General features: G+C 45.9%; 4 protein-coding genes across 4 annotated transcripts; 3 read left to right on the forward strand and 1 right to left on the reverse strand.

Annotated features, from left to right (window-relative positions):
- Positions 1-596: 596 nt before the first annotated feature.
- GIQ15_05568 (uncharacterized protein) lies at positions 597-1698 on the forward strand (the record flags this gene model as incomplete). The annotated part of the gene is made up of 2 exons (XM_033552985.1): positions 597-1370; positions 1441-1698. The coding sequence occupies 2 exons, from the start codon at positions 597-599 to the stop codon at positions 1696-1698; spliced, it is 1032 nt and encodes a 343-aa protein (XP_033404129.1).
- Positions 1699-2245: 547 nt separating this feature from the next.
- GIQ15_05569 (fungal specific transcription factor domain-containing protein) lies at positions 2246-4289 on the reverse strand (the record flags this gene model as incomplete). Its single annotated transcript, XM_033552986.1, has 3 exons — positions 2246-3182; positions 3241-3849; positions 3928-4289. 3 exons carry the CDS (start codon positions 4287-4289, stop codon positions 2246-2248), a joined length of 1908 nt encoding a protein of 635 aa, XP_033404130.1.
- Positions 4290-12588: 8299 nt separating this feature from the next.
- On the forward strand, positions 12589-13931 carry GIQ15_05570 (benzoate 4-monooxygenase cytochrome P450; the record flags this gene model as incomplete). The annotated part of the gene is made up of 2 exons (XM_033552987.1): positions 12589-12885; positions 12954-13931. The coding sequence occupies 2 exons, from the start codon at positions 12589-12591 to the stop codon at positions 13929-13931; spliced, it is 1275 nt and encodes a 424-aa protein (XP_033404131.1).
- Positions 13932-16279: 2348 nt separating this feature from the next.
- On the forward strand, positions 16280-17755 carry GIQ15_05571 (alkaline protease; the record flags this gene model as incomplete). The annotated part of the gene is made up of 4 exons (XM_033552988.1): positions 16280-16600; positions 16672-17211; positions 17295-17400; positions 17514-17755. The coding sequence occupies 4 exons, from the start codon at positions 16280-16282 to the stop codon at positions 17753-17755; spliced, it is 1209 nt and encodes a 402-aa protein (XP_033404132.1).

Here is a 17755-nt window from a genome sequence, read left to right on the forward strand (position 1 = left end):
GATGATACTTTGACCGGGTAGACGATATGAGCGTATACGAGGTAGTCCACTCATCTATCTCCCGTTTCTTCTATATCGTATATCTACATCTACATCTTCATCTTCTTGTCCCTCTTTATGCAGCTCAAGGGCATTGTCACGTGGTAATCTTATGGCTTATGTAATATATACTCTTTTCTTCTCCTTCTTCTTCTATTCACATTGTATATACTAGATAGTATATGTAGCAGTCACTGTCACTGAGATAACTGTGAATAACCTGCCTAGATACAAAGTATAGTCTAGTGACTAGGCAACATGAAAACATTAACTGGATTCGTCTGGTCCTGCATTCTTCACTGGAAGAGGGCATATTCATTCCTTTCGTCGGATGTGTGAATGACTTATATCCAGGAACTTGCTGCTGGCAATCTTCCTCTTCTTTCTTCCTCTTCTTACACTCTTACATGCTTCAAGTTCCAGCCTCGTACTTGGATTTGATACCACTTTGTTACTTGGATGCTGAACTTGAACATTTGATACGACACTGTTGATACGACACTGTTGATACGACACTGTTTGAACGACACTTGATATTGTTGATATTGTTGATTGAAATGCCGGTACAACGGGAATGCGTTCGACTGAACCCCCACTTCGTCGTGGGAGACGCCAACATAGAAGAAACAGCTGTCATCAAGACCATCCTACGTCCGCTCTCAAACGGCCTCTTCTCGTCAAAGAAGATCCGCATCTTCGGGCCCTTGGGCGTGGCCATACCCCTCCGCGAGATGGTCGTCGGTCTAGGAGACTACTATCTATATACCAACCAGGACAAACAACAGCTAGTCGTCCCCGACTGGCTGCCTAACCCTACCTCGACCTTCTTCTACACCCCGTACGTCGACCAGGATTTCGACTCCACCCAGTTCGAAATCATCTGGCAGTTCAACCGCTTCATACACGGCAAACAGATAGATGGCATCGACGATGTGCTCGCTAACAAGATACTGACTGTTAACAACAAGCTTCCCATGCCAACCACCACCTTTAACCCGGAGAGCCGTCGGTATGTCTATCAGGGATGGACGCGTGCGCACCTCGTCGAGTTCTTCAGCGAGTACTGCGCTAGTAAAGTCACTGCGGCCGTGTTGGATGGTAATCTTGGTCCGTCGGTGGGTGAGTGGATGAACGCGAGGCCGCCTGATGCCATGACGGAGGATGACTGGCAGCGTCTCGCGTGGGAGATTGGTAGTTTGGAAAACATTTGTACCGACGAGGCGTTTACTGATGTTGGTGCCTCGCTTGTCGAGCATAGCGGCCCTGGTATGCCGGCTATCATCCAGGGGATGGGCCCTGCTGCTACAGCACGGCCTCGTATGAAGCAACGTGTAAAGAAGATGATATGTCCGAGTCAACCTGACCGTTTCTACGATATGAAAGACTAATTTGACCTTGTAGAATCGCAAGCTGAAGATGGGTAAATATGTCGTCGTGCCTCCTGATGCGGCGTCCATCCTTGGGCCGTGCGAACAGAGTCAGATCGTGCTTGACCGGCGCCGCAAGGCTGTTAGGCATGCCAGACTACTTCGGCGTCGGGCGAGAGTGGTTAGGAAGGCCAGAACGCGTGTCAACCGTCCAGTGTCTGCGCCCAAGATACCAGCTGAACCACGTATCGATGTCAATTTCAGCGATGATCTGATTATTTTTGACGTGTGATACCTGATTTTGTTTTTTAAGGCGTTGGCTGATCTCTTGGTTAGTATCGTGTTATTTGCAAGCAAATTTACTGCGGCGTATACTACTTCAGGCTCATGGTTTCTCTCTCTTTGCTGCTCACCTTGATGCAACGAATTTATTAGTGGCAAACATCGTGATTTTCCTAATATACCCTTATACTATGGTTTCTTTCTGGCCTCCTATATTTTCTTTTCCTATTTTCTACTGGGTATTACGAGGTATCAGCTGTTTATATTTATTGATATATCTTTATTACTTCACTTAAATCTAGTGATTGTCTTTAACGCTGGATATCGACATTCTCGTTCTCTTATCAAAAGACGGTTTACAGCAGATTGATGTTTAAAAAAAATGTCATAAGGGTCGTACGCTAAGGTAAGTGGATGCGGGAGTTCTGTTATGCATATTGGGCGGCAGCTTTGTACAAAAACTCATCATGCCAGTGAATGGTCGATACGATGAAATTCGGGGTTTAGATATATAAGATGTCTGCATGCAGGTTATATGAGCCTGTTAAGGGTAGTCGCTAGTCGCCGTTGTATGATGAGGGTCGTCCGGATAAATGGCTTCGTCGAGGCAAAACATAACCCGACGTCGTAGGCCCTCCATTAGAGTTGATCGGCTGGCTCAGAGAAGATTGCTGCATGGAAGAGCCAGCCAGTTGGTCTTCCCCATACTTGAATGAAAGTATAGTGGTAGCAGAGTCCACACGCCCCTTAAAATCGTCTAGAAGGCTTCGTATACCCCATCGCTTATGTGCGGTTTCAAGAACTGAATTTGTCTTGGCAAGGGATTCTAACGCTCTCGTCGTCGAGTTGACTCTTTTCGCTCTGTCTACATACGGTGGCATTGGTGCCTCGGAAGTTCCCGGCGGGGAAGGTGACTGCATCAAGTACTCAGGCAGTGTGTCGCTGAGCACCTCGTTATGGTAGTGGTTAACGATGACGATCAGTATGCATGCAACGGTATATACCCGCTCAAAGTCGATATAAGTCATTGGCACATAGAGGGACGAGTTAAGCAGAGTGTGAAAATTCGTGAGATATTCGATAGCGTACTCGAACAAGATTATTCGGTTGATCTTGCTGATTACTGGTGCTCGCTTGGAGGGAGAGAGCACTAGTATTAGGGTATATAGTAGTTCAAGGTGGTATAGCGGTATCAATCGGGGAGTTAGGTCGCCCCGGGCTGTCTCAAACCACTCCATGAGGATTGCGCAGCGTCTCCAGGAAACATTCTCGGAATCGGGAAGAGCGTCTCTCCCGTTGAAATAGAGGTCTTGGTAGTAGGTGGATTGCCTCCGTCGAACTTCAAATAAGCGGATGGCTGCCTTGATATTTTTGGGGAACATGGCGTCTCCTAGAACTATTGTACTGGAGGAAGAGGGTGATACCGGCGGAAGAGGTACATTGACGGAGTCATCAGAGAACGAATAAGCGCGACCCAAGGCTCCGCTGACGTATCTAGAGAAGTTATTTAGCTTACGAGCGTTAGAATTCTCTGACGGTAAGAGTCACATACCTATCAATAGAGTAAAGACAGTGGAACGTCTTTCTAGATTGATTCAAAGCTGCGCTGTCCATATTTATTATTGACCGTTGCTCTTGATGTATCCCCAAATCAGTGGCCACCCGACTTGCCATGCCTATCAGATACCACGTCTTAAAGTATTTAGGCGCGAACATAGAGAATTGGGTCAGAAGTAGAATAGACTGTATCCCAGCAAGCGATCCTGGGTGTAATACGTCTTCGGCGTACTTTAGTGCAGCGTAGACATGGGACAAAGCAGCCTCGCACTCCGCATCTCCATGGGTGCGAGACTTCATTGCCGACGATATCGCCAACACCATTCGCATAGACCAATGGTCGAAACTTGTTGCGAATCTGCCTGAATCATGGTATATATTATCCAATGACGCCCAGAACTTGGTCTCCATGAGGAAAGGCATCAAGACATAGAGGTTGTCGAAGTAGTATTGAACATGGCCCACGGCTTCTGCTCGACTCGGATATTCAACCGGTGGGTGGGGAGGTATGGAAGACGGCCCCTTTGCCACGGTTAAGAGGAGGCCGGCGAAGGAGGTCGAAGACGTAATTCCATAGAAATCTCGAGATGTCGCGTTGACAGATCTATATATCAAGGGTAGGTTAGATAGTCTGCGCCTTCAAAAATTGACCAAACACTCTATCTCAAGTGCATATACTGACAAGAATCCAAAATCCCCAACTAAATCATCGATATCAGACGTTTCCTTGCCGTAAACTGCATTCGTCGTCCCCTGGCTATCTGGCGAGTCTCCCGGCTGGCTACCACGCAGCTCCGCGAGCCTGTTCTTTAGACGCTCACACTGCGCCTCCAGGGCAGCAACATAGCTTCGTTCTTTTCCCTTCGCGAACTCGTCTGTAGCCCCGGAGCAGCTGCGCGCTTTACCAGCTCGCTCACACGCCGAACAAGCCGGCAATTTGCCATCACACCTGACCTTGGATGACCGGCATCTAGAGCAGGCTGCAATAGGGCGGCTAACCTTCAGCAGCGGGTCGTTTAAGAGGGTTGTGTATACGGCATCCATCGCGCGATCGTTCGTACAGATATACCTTGACTCCTTAGGCAGCAGTGGTTAACACTGTATATCAGGTGAGTACGGATATTGCGAAGTCGAGATTCAAGGCGGGGGCGTCATGACGGAGCGAATATCGTGCAGCATCCATCTAAACCGCGAAACAAAGCCTCCACGCATGCCATCAACCGACCTACTGCCAATCGTCGCTTATGAACATCGACATGAAGCTGCAGGAACTTGTATGGATGTTCAAAATGGCTGGCAGGTTGTGGGGAGAGTTCCGCTCTTACTAAAATGCTTATGTAATCACCAACTCCGTCGTCTCAACATTGCTGCAATTTCACGGACACACACGCGGCATTGCATTATCTGTTTCTTTAAGTGGAATACCCATCTCTGGTTATATGACCTAACTATACCGTACGGGCTTATATACAGGCTATATCTAGACCTAGCGGATGGAACACGCCCTGTTGGAGCTGCCAGGATACTCAGTCTCATCACACAACCACTTTTACCACGGGGAACGACAAGGATACGGTCAGTCTTGCGTGAAGGGGTGCATCATATTGCGCAAGGCTGAGCGGCGAACCACGACAAATGCCTAGATACAATTATAATACAATTATCAGGCGTTGATATACTTGCTACATGCTGTTCCATACAGATTACTACCCCCTGATAGGATACCATTTTTGCAGGACTCCTCGATTCAGTTTCATCCACACCTTAGAGCTCTATTCCTCTTGCCTCTGTGCAGATTTTCCTTCTAGTTATTCCCTTTGAGGGGGTTGGTATATAATCACTCAACCTAGAAAATGATACCAGCAGATCAAACAGGTGAAACATATACTAGTATCAGCCCTCTAGGGTCTCTTTCGAGGTCTTTACAGCGCTGAGCATCAAGTGGACCTCAATTTCTTTTCAAACAATGCCATCCATATTTCCCTCCAAAACTACTCGCCAAATAATACTCGTCTGCACGGTGCTAGCGAAGAGACCGCCAGTATGGGCCAGCTTATATTGGGAAAGGTCTGCACTAATTTGCCCCTTCACTCGAGTTTATCATCATTATGTGTCTAACCGTTCTTTTTGGGTCAATAACCAACGGCACACTTAATGCGCCGGGGGTAGGAATACATGATGTAGAAGCAAGATATGGTTGGCAAACGGAAGCTCAGTTTTTTCACGAATAGGCAGAACGTCTAATTCGGCGCGTACTAAATAACACTGCTTTTCCAGAACCATTTTGCAGAACAGTAGCAACTTCTATACCGCCAATATTCGTATAGACCTTTAGATCTGGGATTGTGTATAGTTTAGATGTGACTCAGCCGTGATGAACTTCTGGTGAGAAATTTCTGGCTGCGAGGGCCCTGTCAGCATCGAGGCGTGCGTGTGGCTCAAGTATACATGCATATATAAACTGTATACACGATGTTTTCTAAGTAGTAAAAGATGTATAAACCGAAAAAACCCTAGGTCCGTGGAGTATCCGTATAAAGTTCCAAAAGAGGAAGGAATATAAACTTCGCGCCTTAACTTTAATCGAGTTTAGCTTTGATTAGGTAAGTCTTGGCGTGTATTTTGCCCTATACCTTATTAGGCAATTTTATTGTCAAATCAAAGAGAGTCTCTTTCAACATCAAAAACACACGAGTAGTTACGGAGTACTGTTCGTGCATAGTACTGCGTACTCCTCAGAGTTGCCATTTTTTTGCTAGTGAATATATGCAGACAATGCGATTTCATAGTGCAGGAACTCATACGTGGAGCCAATAGCATTCACACCTGGAACGAAGATAGGAGGAATAGGACCAAAAACAGTCCTCAAGCCACAGATCCTCGGTGTCAACTTTATGAGCACGGAGCCCAGGCATATCCAGATCGCCGTCCTCAGCAAATCCAAGGGAAATCCCACGCGCTAGGCTATGTAAATCCACTAACTAGCGCCCGTCGCCTTGATGCATACCGAATCGCGAAAGATGTTTAAGGCAGCTCAAAATTAAGATATCGTTGCACCTTTATGCGGGAATGTCTCTGGGATGCTTATATTTTTAAGGGTGGGTACGGAGTATGCTGACGGATACTGGAACCTCCACATCTAAGTCATTGGAAATACCCCTTGGGCTCAGCCTCGATAGTTGTCGAGAATAAATTTCTCACTTTCATGCAAATATGAGCACCTCTAGGAGACCGGTTACAAATGGCGATAGCCGGAGCGAGCAATCTAGAGTTAAAGAAACATCGCAACATGCCATAAAGTCTGGTTACAAGATTAATTTACGAAGTATCGTGACTGGCATATTCAGTTTGACTCTTATGATATTTCTTCCGTCCATAATTTCTATCTGGTGGATATCGCTGGAATTCTATGGAGGTTCACTCTTGCATACCTTACGCCGCATATATTTGGAGCCATCGGTCATTTTTCTCATTTACCAGCCGCCTCAGCCTTGTGTTGTCTTTATATTTACTGCTTGGATAGTAGTCCAAGCCCTGTTATATACGGCGATTCAGGGACAAGTCTGCATAGGCCAGCCAACTCCAGCTGGACAACGGCTCCTCTACAAAATTAATGGGTTCAGCTGTTGGCTTGTGACCATGATACTCGCCACATTTCTATGGTTAATACAGGCGGTTAATATGGCCTTTATTGCAAGAAACTGGGGTCAGTTTCTGACAGTCACGGCTTATTATGCTTGGACATTTGCAGTTTTGGCATTTATAAAAGCGCATATAGCTCCGTCTCACCTTAAAGATAGAAGATTCAGTGGTATGTTAAGCCAAGCCCCGATTATATTTTGTGTCTGACACTGCATAGGAAACCCCTTAACTGATATCTATAATGGGGTTGAACTTAATCCGCGGATTGGCAAGTCCTGGGATATAAAGATATTCTACAACGGGCACTGTGCGTTGACTGCGTGGTCTATGATGTAAGCACCGCAGGTTACAGGTTACAGCTATATAATGGCTAATACGATTAACCAAACGTAGCGATCTATCATTTATTGCATGGCAATACGAAACACATGGTTTTGTCACAAACTCAATTCTCGTTGTGAGCATTCTACGAGCCGTCATCACGGTCGATTTTTTTTACAACGAACGTTGGTATGCACTTCTTCACTGTGTCACTAGTATAAGGCGATAGCTGAAACTTTTCAGGTACCTACGCAGCATAGACATCTGTGAGGAATCTTTTGGATACTACTTTACTTTCGGTTCTGGAACTTTCCTGGGTTCAATGTATACTCTTCACTCACAGTACTTGGCACGCTATCCAGTTGATATCTCACCGGGGGCCTCTCTTTTTCTACTCTTTGTAGGAGGAGTTGGATATGCGATCTACAACATTGCAAGCGACCAGAAAAATATGGTCCGAGATTGTCAAGGCGATTGTATAGTATGGGATAAAATGGTAGAGCCCATTGAAGTCCAATACGTTACAACTGACGGTGTCCGTCGAAAAACGTTTTTAGCTAGTTCTGGTATGTTCGGAGGCTTTGCCTTCTTCTATCATAATCAATTTTGTCTCTGATTCTACGCTGCAGTGGCTAACTCGAAATGCTAAGGTTTATGGGGAATTGTCCGCCATCCAAATTACGTCGGCATGATAATAATGACCCTAGCAATGGGTGGTGTGTGCGGGTTTAGCAGCGTTCTACCTTGGACAGAATCGATATTCGCAGTCATCTTTCTTGCAATGAGAAGTGTGCGTGATGATGCCAAATGTGCCAAAAAGTATGGCCATGGTTGGGATTTATACCGCCAGAAAGTAAGGTGGAATTTAATTCCAGGGATTTTTTAATGTTAAGAGGGAATGGGTTTGATAGCGACGCCCAAGGGGTAACTCGTTAGCTAGCAGAGCTGACATCGACACCAGAGGTAACTATTATTCGAACATGAATATGGCTCCCACGCGATGAAGCAAATTGAATGCATTCCATCCCCATCTTTCCAGTTGAGCTGCTCATGCGTTGCCCATTTGCTCGTGGCCCTTTCACGCAGGGCTCTGACCGTGCTACCCACATTGAGATTCAACCAGTAATATTTAATATCTGGCGCCCAAAAAAAAAGTTTCCATCAATGATTGCTAAAGCAGATCATTTGTTTTAGAACTTCCGTGATACGATACAGCCAATGTGGCGAACACCCAAAATTCAGTCAAAGGATGTTCCACCAGAATACGAAGATATAAGTTGTGGGAGCCTATATAGTCTTGACGAAGCTGTCCAGGATGGAAAGCAGTTCGAAACCAAAGATTTTGCGCTATTCAACAACTTGGGAGACATGGGCGCCATATGGAGCCAAAGTGTGTGGATTTCCCAGCCACCAATAACAGAAAATAACATTCCTGACCAGAGTGGAAAGGTATCCATCGACCTGACAGCCACCAAATACCCCATAAAGATTCCGCGCTGAGTATAGGATAGGTGTTCATAATAACAGGAGCCAACGCTGGTGCCGGTTTTCAGCTTGCGAAAATTCTTTATGGGGCGAATGCTCGTGTATACTTAGCATGTCGGTCAGAGAGCCGCGCGAATGGTGCAATTCGACTTATTAAAGCCTGGTACCCTGATTCCAAAGGCAACCTGGCATGGCTACCCCTGGACCTTGCTGACTGGGATTCGATCAAACCATCAGCTGAATATTTCCTTCGCAAGGAGAAGAGGCTCGATGTGCTCTGGAATAATGCTGGAACCTTACTACCGCCTGTAATCAGGTCAAAACAAGTGAATTTTTGCGCTTTTAGCTCACAGTAGCTTCCTTGTTGACGATGGTGTTTACTAACCACCCTCGTAGGGACATGACTATCAGTTGAGCACAAACGCTCTGGGACACTACCTATTAACCAGGTTGCTCCATCCAATACTAAAGAAGACGGCAGAGGTTTCTCCGACAGGTTCTGTCAGGGTATGCTGGGCTAGCTCCCTTGTTGCTGATTTTGCACCAGAAGGTGGCATCAACCTGGACGAGTCAGGGGTACCAATACCCTCTAGAAATATATGGGTCAATTATTTTATTTCTAAGGCGGCTGCCAACTTACTAGCATCAGAATTTGGGAAGCAATGGGAAGGGGACAATATTTTACACCTTGTATGCATTTTCTCTTTTTAATCATTCTTTACCCTAGTAACTAATTGGCAAAAAGGCGTTCAATCCGGGGAATCTCGATACCGAGTTGACACGGGGTGTAATGCTGCCGTTTCTTCAACCGGTTGGGCTATATTTGCAGGGAGTTGCACTGTGGCCAGCCCGCTTTGGTGCTTATACAGAGCTCTATGCAGGGCTCTCGTCAGATTTGACAATCGAAAAGCATTCAGGGGCACAAATATGGCCCTGGGGATGTGTTGGTTATCTACGTCCGGATATTGAAGACTCGTTTCGTTCTGAAAATGAAGGCGGGTCAGGGAAAGCTGCAAAATTCTGGGCATGGTGTGCGCAGGAGACCCTCGATTTTGCCTGAAATGCATTATATCACATATCGTGCTTGTCCTTGACTTCTCCGGTCTATATAATGATGACGCCAAGGGGCTACATATAGTCGCCCAGCGGAGGGGTGGGTAGGGGATGAGATGACGTGATGTAATATCTGACAGTACTCCAACCCGATATATTGTCAGATTCCTGTGTATGGCACGACTTGTTCCTATATTACCAATGGTACCCATTGGACACTAGGTCTTTTTGTCCCGGGATGGCAGGTATTTAACTATATAGTGCGCCAAGTCAAGCATCCATGGTTGGATCATGGATCATGACGTGAGCTCACGTGCTGCTTCCATGGCTCTCCGAAAACATTTAACCGCCTGTGGTAACAATCTCCTCACATTCTTTTCCTGCTCCTCAAACTTGTTCTTTTCACGTCGATGGACTATGATTAAATAACATACTGTGACATATAGAGAATGTACCACCGAGCTGAAAGGCTCTGGGAGGAACATCTCTCCGGTATTATGAGTCCTTTTAAAATGAGCTAAATGCGAGCTTCATCATTGTTGTATTATTGAAATCACTCCTTTGATTTTTGCCCAAAATGCGTACTTCTAGCTTCATACATATTATACCCTATTCGATGTGTTCATTCCCCTAAAACAAAATAAAAAAATGCTTTACACTACCCCTGACCATCTCTCGATAATAGCCATACTCATCACAGCACCATTATCATAGGAACACACAATATATATACAGCAGGCATACTTCAGTTCTCCAATCCATGCTTTCACGTGAGTCTTCTACCTAAGCCGCACGCATCTTGTGTTAGCTAAGGCTAGAGTTTGATGTCGAGTGGTGATGAGACTGAGAGCCAGTGCTATGCATCGGACTAGATTTATACCCTGGCCTGACGGTACCCCTTTATCTAAAAAAAAAAAAAAAAGAGAGGAGTCTGGTTAGCCAGAGCTCAGATGGGTATAGTTCGGTCATCGAGTTCGACTCGGTCGAGGCCGGTGATCTCTCTCCCTGTTCTTTTCACATGTTTTCTTCATCGGGGGAACTTGAAAGGGGACTCAAACTTACTACTTGGTCTTAGAAGCAAGGTTCCGGTCACGAACTATGATAGACTGATCACTCTATCAAATGCGAAGGACGCAATTTAAAGTGGTTTAACAGCTATACTGGGTAAACAAAAGAAGAGAAAGAAAACAAAGGAAGACAGGGGGGAAAAAAATTAATACTAGCCACCGGGGTGGCCACTCCTTTCTCTAACTGCAATTACACACTTAGGAATGGCAGGTGTATTAAATGGATGTAAAAGGAGAAACACATCATAATTAGGCGTTTTGAGAAAGAGGAAGTATTACGTATTGAATCTACCTAGGTACGTTCTATTCTTTAGATGACTTCAACATCACTCCTTTATAGCGACTGTACAACTTATACATCCAATTTGATCACATACAAGAGAGTGACCGTCAAAAGCACGCAAGTTATGTATTTGATCGCCCATTCTTACCTACCTAGGTAGATAGTAAAGGCGGCTGTATGCTTTGAAATCTTTAAATCTTTATGCTCGATAAATCCCGTAGCAAGGAAGCTAAAGATGGAAACCTACAACAACAAAGTCACCCTCGTATTAAGCACGGGAATACTTTAAGACAAGCTACTTTATTAGAAACTCTCTAGCAACGCCTATGACAAAGTACGTTAGGCCACAGAATCTAGAGGGAAGGATAGAATACTTAATTAAGCAGGATATCAGAGGAGAAAAGGGTACAATACCTTCGGGTGCTGGAATAATTACGTACCTACGTACTCCGTAGATAGTTACTAAAGAGAGCCTCTTGCCTGACGATTAAATCCTTGTAATCCTCTGTCATAAATAAAAACTAACTAAATAACTTATCCCTACCAAGGAACGGTCCACAGAGTTTGCATTCAAGAGCTACATTTGTGGCAGAACATTTGGTGGCACCCTGATTTACTCCGTGCGTGGGTTGCATTCATCCTCCCTCTAACCCATGTCTAGTCCGATGAAGATGCGCCAGTTGAATCATGCGGCTGATAGGATTGGTTGACATCACGAAAGCATTGCAACCCTACCAGTCAAGATCCAAATCCGACAATTGAGCAAAGGCACATTACGCTGTCTACCTTTCCGCTTGGACTTCCTTTTTCTTTTTCCATATATTATTGGGCGTTGGCCGTTCCTCTTTGCTAGGTGTGTCATTCTGGTTGCAAGCCACCACAAGAAGTGACGATTAGACCTGGTACCAAGTTAAACATGGATTCCATGCCCCTATTCCCCATGCCCGGAGAGTTCCGAGAGAAGTGGATGCTAGCGCTAGTCGTGAGCGCCATAGCGATTTATGTGAGAACAAGCGGCCATTTTCATACACAATTTTCGGAATTAGCCTATATACCCTAAGGAAAGAGTATTTCCAGCTAATAAACAAATGGTTTACCCTATTAGGTCCCCCTGGTTGCAATCTATCGTCTGGTGCTGCATCCTCTTGCGAAATACCCAGGGCCCTTTTGGAGTAAATTGTCAGATTGGCCCTTCTTTTTCGAAGTTTGCAGCGGAGACCGGCATCTGGAGTGTTTAAGACAACATGAAATCTATGGTATGCTTAATGGAAGTTAAGGCGAGATGACGAAATTCCGGCCCCTGGCTGTCTGACGCCATTCTTTATCTTTTATAGGCCCCGTTGTTCGTACTGGCCCGAATAAGATATCTATCAATAGCGCTTCAGCTATACGGCAAATATATACCCGAAAAGCAAACGTGACAAAGGGTGACTGGTATAAAACACTATACACTTCTGCTTCTAAAGCTCATACGGTCCAAACCGAGACCAATATGGAGAAGCATGGCTTCCGGCGCCGCGTCATGGAATATGCATTTTCGGATTCTGCTCTAAGATCTTCTGAAGACTTCATCATTGAAAATGTCCAAATATTTTGTGAGGAACTAAGCAATACTGCGGCAACGCCTAGCAAATGGGGGACACCTCAGGATATGAATAGCTGGAGTACATACCTGAACTACGATATCATGGGAGACTTGACCTTCAGTACCAAGTTTAACTGCATGAGGAGTGAGGAGCATCGATATGTCCCAGCTATAATGATTACTGGAACCGAATTCCTTTACAACGTACGTCCAACGAATCAAGTACATTCATTCAACCAATTATATCCCAAAATTAACCTAATTAATTATAGTTCGGTTACTTGCCATTTGTGAGGTTTGTTCGCCCTCTTCTTGGTAGCAAGTTACTGGAGATTCTCGGAGGAAAGTTGGCTCGTGACGGGAAACGTTATGTGGAATATGCCGCCCGCCAGATGGTCCTACGTCTTGAAGACACTGAAAAGAACGACGCCGATTTTCCCAGGAAGGACCTTATGCATTACCTCATTAACGCAGAAGACCCTCAGACAGGCCAGGGGCTATCTCCTACCGAACTCGCCGCGGAGAGTAGCCTTCTCATGGCAGCCGGGTCTGACACAACATCAACGGCTCTCTCTGGAACATTCTTCTATCTCCTTCATTCCCCAGAGTGTTTAGAGAAGGCAACAATTGAAGTACGGTCCATGTTCAATTCTATTGAGGAAATTCGTGGTGGCAGCTCGCTTGGTAGTCTTGTCTACCTGCGTGCGTGCATTGATGAGACCCTGAGACTCAGCCCTCCAGTAACAACCAACTTGATGGTAGAGGTGCTACCAGGAGGTCTCGCCGTTGATGGAAATCATTTCCCGGAGGGGACGACACTTGGAGTTTCCCCATATGTTGTCCATCATAATGCGCAGTATTACCCTGATCCTTACGTGTATCGACCGGAGCGATGGATTTCTCGCGATAAACACTGCTCTGTGTTAACCGACGATCAGAAGAGCACAGTTGAAAGTGTCGCTAATGCCCGATCTGCATTCTTTGCATTCAGTGCTGGACCCCATGGCTGTCTTGGGAAGAATTTGGCTTACCTTGAGCTCATAATTACTCTCGCCATGCTGCTATTCAAATTTGATATCCGAATCCCCCAAGACAAGGAACTCAGAGAGCCTAGTGGAGAGGGGATGTCTGGCAACAAACACCCCGGTCGACGCAGGCGCGATGAGTACCAGCTTGTAGAACATTTTATACCCATAAAGAAGGGGCCGATGGTCCAGTTTAGAGATGCAAGATGGGAGCTTATCGACTAGCAGTGACCGAAGATATGACAAGACAGGTTTTACCAGGGCTCCCTGTTAACCGCTAGTTCTATCTACTACACTCATTCGAAAGAGTGATCTCACTCTCAGGTCGTTTGACTGACTATACCCATTCAGTTTATGTCATTCTCCGTGTATGTAACGCCGCTGAACCCCCAGTATTAATATAATAGTAACACATTACTCGGAAAAGATTTCAAACTCTCACAGCCAGCATGGTCCATCGCCTGGCCTATGACTTTGTCTGACCACGTTTTATGAGTTAGAACGACACACTTCCGCTGGCATAGGTGTAGACAGCCGAGTGTGCCTTCTAGAGAACATATATGCCGGTGGTTCAATGACGGATTGACTGTCATATCCTGCAACCGGTGGACGTTCCGCACGATCATAATCGTGACGTTTACTCTATTATCTATCCGCCGAAGTCGTACTCATACGATCACAGCCATTTAGGCCATTTGGAAGGTAACTGCTGATGCCAATACAGCCTATAAGAAAGACATAACAATACCATTAAGGCAAGAAGGGATAAAATTTTAGGTCCAAAGTAAAAGGGGTATCGTATCAGTCCTAGTCGTAGCAAAACAATGCTTGTACTAATATCAGCCTTCGGATATTACCTCGGAATCTAACATGGTTAAATTTACCCCAAATCTGTGAACCATACTCGGTGCTTAAACTTCAATAACCGACAGCCGATTAAGTATGCAAATCAATGCATGTTAGTGCTCCCACCACGCTTGGGAGATGGAAGATGAACATAACCGTTAGAGGACCGTATATTGCTAAAAGATGCTACACATATGGACTAAATTACCCGTAACTTATTCCTATATCAATATTTGATTTTTATTTGCGCCTTCAAATACCTGTTATTCATATTTATGCTTGCTCTGCAGAGCTTCGCCGCACTCCCAAAAGCGTTATTGCAATATATATTCCTCGTTGAATACCTCCCTGCCTGGATATGAGGAAGTACGTCAGTCAACCTGCGTCTCCCACGAGACAGACCCAGGTCGTTCTAAAGCTGGGCACACACGAACTACAGATCGGATTTGTGGTATGCGTGATCTTGGTCTCGGCTGATTGTACAACTACATACGCGTGTTTATATAAGCGGTGGTGCATTGTACAACCAGTAGTGGTTACGCCTGCTTTGGGTACCATGGGATAATGCGTGCGACGACACTATGTATAGAGTGCAGAACGCCATGGCATATGAACTAGGTAAATACTCCGAGTGTCTCATATCTTTTGCCATAACGTCTATTCTAACGTACGGAATATCCGTGGATGATATTAACATACAACTGCCGTGCATAATTTTTGACTGCCTGAATGGGAAACCCAAGTAGGAGTGACCGTGTCATTTTGTCAAGGTCTCTTGTCGTGTTCTCTCGATGAAATATTAAAAACTTAATCAGAGCGATGCAGTCGATCCTTGATCCCGAAGCACTCTGCCGTTGGTTGATTGAGGAATTACCCAATATCCTTCCTTCCCTCACCCTCCTTCAGCTGGCTTCCGGGAACAATCTTTACCCTTGACTACTTGGAGCAGTTCTATCTGGTTTCCTGGATAGGCCTATAAGCTGCACCTCTGGGATACACGGTCGACCGGTGGGAAACCTGTTGGGTATATCTGGGGATACGAGGCATCGTGTTCTTGATATCAAGTTGGTTCAACCTCAGCGGGTAATTTGCCTGATGGCAAAATCTTGTCATCTCACCATAACCGAAATCGTACTAGCCTATAACATTAATTCCAAGCATGGATGGCCTTCATGCTCTTCATGCACATGCCCAAAGCTGCTAACTGATATATTAAGTGGCGAGCGGGATGGTTTCATCCGTGCCATGTCTCATACTTAGCCGATTGGGCTATATCTGGTATAATGCTTTCTGCTTGCCCGAAGATGTTACCTTGCATGTTTTGCTTCAAGTCTATGACGCATTGGTGCCCGTGGCCGTCAGACAAAAATACCCCGATCCATGGGTGATAGGTGATAATACCCTAGCCTGTGGTCTCCCGCAAGTGGCAGAGCATCTATGGCATCTTATTGTCTAAGTGTATCCTGGCTCATGAAGTTTGCTTCGAACCACATTCGCAGCGGCCACCCATCGCATAAAGCAAGGAATCATCCATGTACTGTGAGACGCAGCACTCGTTATGAACTGTGACCTTAAAATCAGCAATTACGACTCTGCAAAACCCTTTTTGCATGGGGGCTGACAAGAGGGAAAGCCGATGCTATATAATTGCTGAAGTCCATCCCATGCTACTATGATGAGTTATTTCTCTCTATACTGTACCCACTGAACATTCTGCTGCTGTGACAATGGGTTTCTTCCGCACCTTAGTTTCCTTTTCCATCCTTGCGCTGTCTGTTGCCAAGCCCCTTAAATTCATTGGCCTTGACGACACCAAAAATGCTGTCCCTAATTCCTATATCGTCGTGATGAAAAATGCCATCACGGAATCGGAATTCAAAAACCACCAGGTTTGGGCTGCTAAAATCCATAGTCATAGCTTGAACAAGCGTGATCCGGAGGAGACGCCGTTGGATGGTGTTAAAAACGCTTTCGATTTCCCAGGGTTCAAGGGTTACAGTGGTATCTTCGACAAAAAGACAATTGAGGCGATCACTGAAAGTTCTGCTGTAGGTTCTCAGCTGCTCCCCAAGGTTTAAATATCCATGGAGTTAAGTTCTTAACTCTGCTGCTTCCATAGGTCGACTACGTTGAAATAGACCGTGTCGTGAAACTGTCCGCTCTCACTACCCAAAGCAATGCGCCATCATGGGGTCTGGGCAGAATCTCGCATAGAGGAGCTGGTAGCTCTGACTATGTGTACGATGACAGTGCTGGTCGAGGCATTACCATCTACGGCGTCGACACTGGCATCGATATCGGTCACCCCGATTTTGGCGGCCGTGCATCTTGGGGAACTAATACCGTTGATGACAAGGACGAGGACACACACGGTCATGGCACGCATACCGCTGGGACATTTGCTGGAGCAACATATGGAGTTGCTAAAAAGGCAAATATCATTGCAGTAAAAGTGCTTAATGCCCAAGGTTCAGGGACGACCAGTGGTGTTATCGGGGGCATTCAGTGGTGTACGAACCATGCAAGGGATAACGGCCTTCTTGGCAAGACTGCTATGAACTTGAGTCTGGGTATTCGTGGCTCTCGCGTTTTTAATGAGGCGGCGGAGGCAGCTCAGAGAGCTGGTATATTCCTTGCTGTGGCAGCTGGGAATGACGGGGTGAGTCCACTCCGCTTAAGTCCCTTTCCGTTTTCCTTTCAACAGCCGCAAGCCCTAGAATAAAGCTAACCAATTCATGCAAGGCTGACGCGGGTCAATTCTCTCCTGCTTCTGCACGGGGTGTTTGCACGGCTGCGGCCACGTCTAGACAGGATCAAGCAACGTCCTGGTCAAACTATGGGTCCGTTGGTATGTTTTCTCCGACCAAGGATTAGATTTCTTAGATTCATTCCCATCCAAAGGGGTGCCCGTTTGGATGGCATCGGGTCGTTCATCTCGCTTATCAAGATTTATTTTTTTAGTTGCGGTATACGCTCCAGGAGACGAAATACTTTCTGCTGCTCCGAACGGGGGAACGGCCACGCTGTCAGGAACATCTATGGCATCTCCCCATGTTTGCGGAGTGGGTGCATATCTGATGGTCCTCGAGGGCATCGGCCCAGACAGGGTCTGTGACCGCATTAAACAACTCGCACAGCAAAGTGTCAGGAATCCGGGACCAAATACGACCAATAAATTGCTCTATAATGGCAATGGTGCGTAA

Source organism: Arthroderma uncinatum (assembly GCF_011692745.1).
Source record: "Arthroderma uncinatum strain CBS 119779 chromosome Unknown scaffold4, whole genome shotgun sequence".
Lineage (NCBI taxonomy): Eukaryota > Fungi > Ascomycota > Eurotiomycetes > Onygenales > Arthrodermataceae > Arthroderma > Arthroderma uncinatum.